The following is a 9,535-nucleotide window of genomic DNA, read 5'->3' on the forward strand; positions in this document are numbered from 1 at the left end:
AATTGGATGACCAACTTGTACCTTTTTTTTTCTTTCTTTCCTTCCTTACAGGTTGGTTGATAATGAAGAAAATGCAGTTAAATTTGATGAAAACTAACTAAAATTAGTAATGAAAATTTAAAATAAAATTCAGCATGCATGAATAATACAGAACAAGTATAAAGAGGAAAACATTTCTATCTTAAATTTTTCATCTAGCAAAACAAAATTTAATTCAATTATTAAATAAAAAATATTTAAATTTATCATCAGATTTATCAGATTAAAAAGTTAAGTACTGTTAAAGTGTGTGTATATATATATATATAATATATATAACCCTGACTCATATATTCAAAATTTACATATTTTGTGTCAATACAATGTATATAAATATACATAGTTGATGCTAGAAACTAAACATTGCTATCTCGAAATGCAAATATAAATCTGCAGCTTATTATTTTGAAATGCTAATCAATAACAAAACTAATTTACATAAAAACAAAATATCATTGCATTTAACTGATAAGCTGTTAACGATCAAAGATTTGATTACAAATTATAAGCTAACTGCTTACTCAACTGAATATATAGATATATGTACTGTACAAGATGCTTAAAAATCAGGTTATAAATTTTACTCACTACACTACAGTTTATATCCAAGGAAATAAATAAAATAGTTAACACTTAGAACAGAATGCTTAAAAAATTAAAATATGAAACCAAAGCAAACTTTATTCATGTTTGCTTCTAAAAATCAGTAACAAGATTAAATAATGCCTATGTTAAAAGCAGACTTATTTAGAGCATGTTTATACAGGTACTTCAGAATCCATTAGTGTACAAGTTCAAGGTTACATCTAAAACACACACATTTTGTGTATACTTAAATGTGTGATAAATATATTCATTAATATATTATCTATATCTATTTATAAGGATTGCATAAAAGTGTGAATAAGTGTGTGTGTGAGTAAACATTCTTTTCAATGTCTAGTAGTTTTGTTAAAATTTTCATGGTTAAGTTTTGCAAGATTTTGAATTTTGCATAACATTTTAGTACTTTTTGTTTCCTTTTTCTTTTAAGAGAAATTAATAGATTCTAACATGTTTTTCACATCCTAGATGATAGTTAATTGAGAATGACAGTTAATCAACATTCCATTGTATACATTATATAAGACATTGTTATACATAATGAAGATGAATTCTTACTGTTAGTTAATATACATGGTCATCTTTGTTTTAATCGCTTCTCATTATAAAATTTTATTCTCTCATCACCATAGCAAAGTCTTGTTTATATATCATCTGTTTAAGTTTATTATGTGATGTTAAATGTTTTATTTTTTATCAAGTTTAATAAATTTTGCATTTGGAATAATAAAACTGCTCCAAGAGTAGCAGTATATTGTATGTGTAATAATAGAAATAAAACTAACATAAAAACAATTTTTTGCTAAAATTAAAATTTTTTCATCCAATTTAAAATGAAATAATTTCAGTTCTTGATTTTTATTATTTATTACATTTTATCTTCTATCAGGCATTCACCAATGGCACATAGTAAGAACACCACCAAAATAAATTCAAATGTATTTTTAACTGTTAATAATATATTTTGATGCAAAGTTATAATTAATGAAACAAATAAAATAACACATATTTCAACAAGTTATTTTTCTTATTTTTAAAGTAAGAATATTTGGTTTTAAATTTCTAAGTTAATTGATTTGTATGTATTATAATTAACAATGAGCATCTTTCCTAATATTTTATATGCAGAAAATTATAGCATGAAGTTCAACTCTAAACAAAATATTTACTTTATTTTCATTAATATCAGATAATCATAAGAAAGACATAATGAATTTATTATTAAATCAAAAAGGTTACTGATATAAAAAATGGAATGCAAAACATTTATTATTCTATAGTTTAGCAATTGATAAATTGTTCAAATACACACTTATCGATCAATTTTCCTATAAACTGTAATATGTTTCACTTCTCCTTTAATAAATTTCTAAATATAAATTCAATTAATTAATTTAAGATTATTATATCAAAAAATTTTTATTCAAAAGATTTAACATATCTTAGATTTATTAAATTAAGTAATTCATCATCAAAAAAAAAAAAAAAAGGTTTAAACTATGAAAAAGAATTTTATAAGATCCATATTGAGTATTTAAAACATTCTAAATGGAATATATTAATACTTTTTAAATTTTAAACATATCAATACATCTTTTTTTATGAAAAATAAAATCAATAAAAATTACTATTTAACATCTTACTAGGAATAAAATAATATATTCTAACATTCTTTTCCAGTTAAAATCATCATGAATCTTTTTGGGGTACTAAAATTACAAAATAATTGTAAATCAAAAAGTTAAAATTATATTTTAAAAAACTTAAGTGAATTCCACTCAAAATTGATTGTATTCTGTTTTGTTTGATTAAAAATTAAACTTACATTCCTTCAGTTTATGAAAATATTTCACTGAGAAGGAAAAGAATAGAATCAAAACAATTATCTAAATAAAAATATTTTTCTGGTATAATCTTGTTAATAAGCAGGAATTACAAACATCATTTTCATGTGAAGAGAGTTATATGTTTATAGAAAAACATTATAGTTTTGACCACAACTCTATTCCTAATTAAAATAGCAAGATTATCATAGGAACTGATAATACAATTTTCAGGAACTTGAATTCAACTTGAATTCTACAAGTTGAATTCAAGTTAGTTGAAGGCTAATTCTACAGTGTTTAACTGTAAAAATTTGACAGCAAGATGGTAGAGTGATTAAGATGACAGCATACTACCACTCTGGGAGTCAGAACTGAATCCACCACAGGAACCTCAGTAAAAAAACCTCAGGAACTTTTTAATAGGTAGGTAGTCAATCCCACAAATGTCAAGCCCCATCCTTTACCACCTGGCTACTCCATTGTGGACCTTGCTAAACTCAGAATAAACTTGATTAAAAGGCTCTCTTGGTGCCCACAGGGCAGAATGAGTTAAAAATTTTTATAGCTCAAAACATTTTGAATTCAATAAATCTTCACAATGTTATTACCACTAAACAATCCACTGAGTTATTTTAAGGCTAGTAAATAAATTAAATACAAATTAATTTGGGCACAAGTATGGTTATATCTAAATTAATTAATTAATAGTTCTAAAATTAAAGATCACACAGAGATCCAAGCAGTGTAACTGGTAACACATCTGTGCATGGTAGAGTTCTGAGTTCGAGTCATGCTTTGAACTGATTCTTTTTCTTCCAGAATATTCTAAATTAAAATTAACTTATTTCTCATTACTAAATTTACTATGAGATGACAGTGTAACCTTAGCTAAACTGATTTGTATGTAATTTATTTACTAGCCTTAAATAACTTGATGGATAATTCAGCAAAAAATAAATAAAGTTGTTATTTGCTATATACATTATTATTCAAATCCAGTAGACAACCTATGAGCCACACATTTCTTCATAAACAACATACACAGATGACTTGTCAGTAAACCTGACACTGAACTGTTGCAAAGTTTCTTAAATTGACTTCCTATACAAAATAATCAGGAAATTTTAGAACTTTGGAATCTAATACCTCCAGAATGAGTAATCGGATCAGAAAGCAAAGCTATCTTCAATATATTTCAAAAAACTGGGTACTTAATTATATAACACTCATCTATTTGATGAGTGTTATATAATTATATAACCATCACCAGTTCATAACCAAACAGTTCACAAACCAAATATAACCATCACCAGTTCATAACCAAACAGAAAAATTCTTTCTACGAACGTTTTCATCTATATGTAATAGACATCCTCAGGTATTGACAATATCAAACTAACAGCTAGTAGAATAGAATGTTTTTGAAAGTTCTGTTGAAACATATTTTACATATTTTCAATTTTAACGCAAAATATTCGAATTATGTAGCTAAACGGAACTTTCAAAAACATTCTATTCTACTAGCCGTTAGTTCAATATTGTCAATACCTGAGGATGTCTATTACATATAGATGAAAACATTCGTAGAAAGAATGTTTTCATCTATACTGTTTGGTTATGAACTGGTGATGGTTTATTTGGTGAGTGTTATATAAGAAAGCAAAGCTTATTGCATGTCTGCAGATCCAGCCCTATTTATCAATACCTAATTTGTTCAAATCCACTAAGAGAGCTAAGAGTTCAACTAACAAAAATATACTTAGCATGATATACATAGATAAAAACAACTGCTCTTATCAGTTAAAACATTTAGTAATACCTGAATACAACTTAACTAGAATAATTCAATTGAATGACTATACAAAACTCAACCAAAGTATATGTAATGTTATCAAATACAATCTCATTTCATTTATAACATACCAATTTAAACTTTAGATTTTTAGAAACTTTTATTGATTTCTAAATCTTAGCAGATTTTTGTCAACAATCATCATCTGGAACTATAAGTTGGAAATTCTAAGTAAGCCATTCATTCATACTAAAATGTTAAACCATGCTAACACATTACATAAAACAAACTTTACATTGCAACAGTGAGAGAACAGTTATAAACTCAGTAATAAATATAACAATTGAAAACATTGAACTACTTGAAAATATCTGATTTCCTTAATTAGAACTCTAAATGTTTCTATAGATAACAAATCAAAACAATCAAGATCTCCAGAGATAACAGATCAAGAATTTCAGAATGTCAACACATTCTTTTATGCCCCTTTGAAGGATTTTTAATAAATTTCCCACACAAAATACCACTTATAGAATTAATAAAAATAATATACATTTATATCATGAATAATTTACATGGAGAAGATTTAATTTATACGATAACTGTAATTTATACAATATGACTACACCTCTGAACGAGACAATTGGGACCTTATTAAAGCCATAGACCATACCCATAGGAGCAAAAAAAGTCAAAGAAACCACACGACCCTCAACAAGATACAGTACCCAAAATCAGCCTATGCATGCGATCATAAGTCACATTGCTCCGCCAAGATTATCGCATTTAACCATTTAGTCCACACGACCGAGCCAGCTTCAAGAAGCCTACTCAACCCTTTATGGACTACTTGATGTCACACAGTCTTGGGGTGTGGGGTCCACAATTCTGGGGGTGGGAAACAAGAAACCACTCACTCAGATTTCATATCTTACAGTTTATAAATTGTAATTAAATATTTCTAAATGTATATGCACGCCAAATCTGATCAATTACTCGCCGGATGTAACCAACAATTATCAATTTTCATTTAATATGATCCAATTTAGCAATTTAAACAGCAAGTTACTTTCTTAATATCATCGATTTTCCAGCCAAATTAATTAATTATCCCGCTTTTTAACATAATTTATTGATATTAATAACCATAGACTTCACGACACGTGATAATTGTAACAGAAATTCCTGTTTTTTTAGTCCTTTTACATTTTACAACAACTGAACTTTCTCGATTTTCGTTGTCATCCGCCATCTTGTCACCGACTTCGATCGTTTGATATTGGATTTTGAACTTTTCGTAAACAAAACACGCGCAAATTACTTTCGTAATTTATAACGTAATCGAATAACGGGTATTAATTAATATTTTATTTACGGTGTATACGAGTATTTTTATGTTTAAGTGGTAACAGACGAAGTAAACTTCGTTGCATCAGATGTTTGCTCACCTTTCTCTTTTCTAAATTCCTAACTTTCTTTTCTACAACCGTTAATATCTGCTTAACGGTATCCGGAGCATCTGTAGAAGTTTGTTTTTCTAGTTTGAAGGCAGAAGGCATCTTAAATTAATTGTCCTTTCTCTTAAAAAAAAAAAGTTCAATCCTGGTTAGCAAGTAGCAAATGCTTCTCGCTTCACGTGCCGACTAAATCTCAACACCAGATGGCCGTAATTATTTACAGCTTTTAAGATCGTGACGTAAATACGTCATTGCTGAAACGTCACGATTTTAAATTATTATAATTATTTAAAATATTACGAATAAAAATGTTCGAGTATATTTTTAAATAAATANAATCTATATATGGTGTAACTTATATATTGGGCTTTCCATATTTAATTTTTAATATACATTATACTGTATTTAGTAATAAAATCATTTCTATGTGAACTAGATCAAAATATACATTTTACATCAGCAAAACTGTATAATTTGAGATAATATAATGTATAAAATGAATGCTATAATGAAAGATAATATTAAATCTACAAAAATAAACAAACATGGCTTGAATTAGTCATAAATCTAAATTACTGGATTTTTTACTACATTTAGACTAATTTTTAATTATGGGAAGATGGGTGATGGCCATTATGGGAAGATCAACTTGAAGTAGAACTCAAACCCAACTTCTGCTACTATACAGATGTGTTATGTTACCACACTTCCAATTAACACATCTGGAATCAAATTTTTGCTTCCACACATTTATTAACTAGAACTACATAATCACACACATTAATGCTTTGGTCAAATTCCATAATTTAATTAAAAATAGACTGTAACCCAAAAATCCTTAATTTAGATTTATTGATGAATATAAAAAATAAGTACATTAAGTTTCTGGCATAATCATCACAAGACAACAGATATATAGTTTCGTTAATTATTATTATTATTTAGCACATTACATATTTGATTGTATAATTTTTGAAAAAGAGCAATTGGAGTTAACTCTACTGCTTGGTAGTTATGGAGTAATGTGGTCATGTGAGTTATCAGACTTTTGGACTAACTATGATATTTATAATGCTTTCAAATGACTTGCCAGCAAAATTAATTTTATCACTCAACCTACNCCACAATTCTGGGGGTGGGAAACAAGAAACCACTCACTCAGATTTCATATCTTACAGTTTATAAATTGTAATTAAATATTTCTAAATGTATATGCACGCCAAATCTGATCAATTACTCGCCGGATGTAACCAACAATTATCAATTTTCATTTAATATGATCCAATTTAGCAATTTAAACAGCAAGTTACTTTCTTAATATCATCGATTTTCCAGCCAAATTAATTAATTATCCCGCTTTTTAACATAATTTATTGATATTAATAACCATAGACTTCACGACACGTGATAATTGTAACAGAAATTCCTGTTTTTTTAGTCCTTTTACATTTTACAACAACTGAACTTTCTCGATTTTCGTTGTCATCCGCCATCTTGTCACCGACTTCGATCGTTTGATATTGGATTTTGAACTTTTCGTAAACAAAACACGCGCAAATTACTTTCGTAATTTATAACGTAATCGAATAACGGGTATTAATTAATATTTTATTTACGGTGTATACGAGTATTTTTATGTTTAAGTGGTAACAGACGAAGTAAACTTCGTTGCATCAGATGTTTGCTCACCTTTCTCTTTTCTAAATTCCTAACTTTCTTTTCTACAACCGTTAATATCTGCTTAACGGTATCCGGAGCATCTGTAGAAGTTTGTTTTTCTAGTTTGAAGGCAGAAGGCATCTTAAATTAATTGTCCTTTCTCTTAAAAAAAAAAAGTTCAATCCTGGTTAGCAAGTAGCAAATGCTTCTCGCTTCACGTGCCGACTAAATCTCAACACCAGATGGCCGTAATTATTTACAGCTTTTAAGATCGTGACGTAAATACGTCATTGCTGAAACGTCACGATTTTAAATTATTATAATTATTTAAAATATTACGAATAAAAATGTTCGAGTATATTTTTAAATAAATATTATATGTATAGGTTACGTATTTGAAATTTCAGAAAGTATATTTAATTGCAAGAATTTTTATGTGATAGATGGCGGTAAATTCGTTATCGTTGCAGCTTATTAGTGTTGCCGGTTGCTGTTTTAATGAATTATGTTTAATTTAGATGTCGGTGAAGTTGTATTTAATTCTTTCCGCCCTATGGGCACTAAGAGGGCCTCTTTTTAGCAGGCCTATTATGGGTTCGGCTAGGCTCATAATGGAACGACTGGATGATGAGGAGCGGGCCCAACATCCACCCCCGAAAAATTCCTGGGGATTTCTCGACCCATCCGGATTCAATCACGGGCCTTCCAGAGCGATAGGCTACCATCTTGAACGCTCGGCCATCTGGCTTTTTTTCTGTTTTTTAATAAATAATTTTTATTATCAGAACAATATATATTTTATACAGATAATTTCATTTTTTTCTTTTCATGAACAGCGTTATAGTTTTACCAAGTTAGTTGGTTATAAAATAGTTACATTTAAAATAGTTTACAACGGCATTACAGGTTTAGTTGCAGTGAACCATTACGTTCAATAATGAGTCCAGTCTTTAGCCAGTTTTCTTTTTCAATATTCGTAAAGTTCTGCTTTTTGTACTCTAACAGTTGTTGTTAGTTTTTCATTGGATTTTTAAAAATAGAAAAGATTATTTGTTCGTTGGTTTTTGTAATAGGATAAATTTCTGCTTGTTCAGATTGCGTTGATTAGTTTGGTTCGTTGATGTTTAGTTTCTGTGTACTCACAAGGCCACTTGATGTCTTCTATATTGTGCGTTTGTGTTACAGAACATTTGTTACTTACTTTTAATGTTGTCCAATAGGTTTGTGTGTTTGCACATTTGGATGGCGTGTTCGAGCGTTTCCTATGGAGCAGTCTGTGCAATTTGTTAGTTTTTTCTGCTTTCTCCATTCGTTTGTCTGTAGGTAGTTATCATGAAGTTTCCAAAAGATAGTTTTCGCTTTACTAGGGATATTTACAGTAATTTTGAAATAATTTTAATTATATTTTTATTAGGTTGTTCGGAAAGTAAGTTCGTTTTTTTACCACTAGACGGATTAGTCGTATTTTTCCCGACAGTTTCATTCTAAACCGTATTATCATTATATATTTTGACAGCTAGCATTTTAAGGCTTATTTGTAAAAATTTTGTTTGATTCTGTGCAATTGTTTATTTTTTGTGTCCCATCAAATATGAAAGATCGAAATTTTCGGCATATTTTGCTCTTTTATTACCGAAAAGGTAAGTATACTGTTCAAGCGAGAAAAAAAATTGTGTGACGTGTATGGAAAAGATGTATTAACAGAACAACAGTGCCAAAACTGGATTACAAAATTTCGTTCTGGCAATTTCAATATTGAAGATGCGCCACGTTCTGGATGGCCAGTTGAAGCCAATGAAAACGAAATAAAGGTACTGATTGAAGCAAACTGCCGAATAACAACACGTGAAATCACTAAGAGAGTAAATTTGTCAAATTGAACTGTTTATGATTACTTGAAACAAATTGGTTTCGTTTCAAAGCTCGATATATGGGTTCCACATGTTCTTAAGGAGAGATGCTCTCTTTGGTGGAATTTTAAGGAATTTTTTTTTGAGCTTTAACCAGACAATTTAACAATTGATTCGAAAGTGTACTGCCATTGAGTAAACAAATTGAGTAATATCATCAAACAGAAAATGCGGCCAGAATTGATCAACAAAACAGGTGTAGTGTTTTACCACGATAATGTCAAATTTCACACAAGTTTGGTAACTCGT

General features: G+C 28.7%; 1 protein-coding gene across 2 annotated transcripts in view; it reads right to left on the reverse strand.

The window, feature by feature from the left end:
* Window positions 1-5,936, reverse strand: part of LOC111621016 (caprin-1-like) — a 59,910-nt gene extending 53,974 nt beyond the window's left edge. For both annotated transcript variants that reach the window (XM_023363055.1, XM_023363054.1), the window contains exon 1: window positions 5,709-5,936. In XM_023363055.1, the coding sequence (XP_023218823.1) occupies window positions 5,709-5,819 (111 nt within the window). In that variant the 5' untranslated portion in view covers window positions 5,820-5,936. The remainder of the gene's footprint in view (window positions 1-5,708) is intronic.
* Window positions 5,937-9,535: the final 3,599 nt, after the last annotated feature.

This window comes from Centruroides sculpturatus, unplaced genomic scaffold (genome assembly GCF_000671375.1).
Source record: "Centruroides sculpturatus isolate CEXI.00-Female unplaced genomic scaffold, Cexi_2.0 scaffold245, whole genome shotgun sequence".
Lineage (NCBI taxonomy): Eukaryota > Metazoa > Arthropoda > Arachnida > Scorpiones > Buthidae > Centruroides > Centruroides sculpturatus.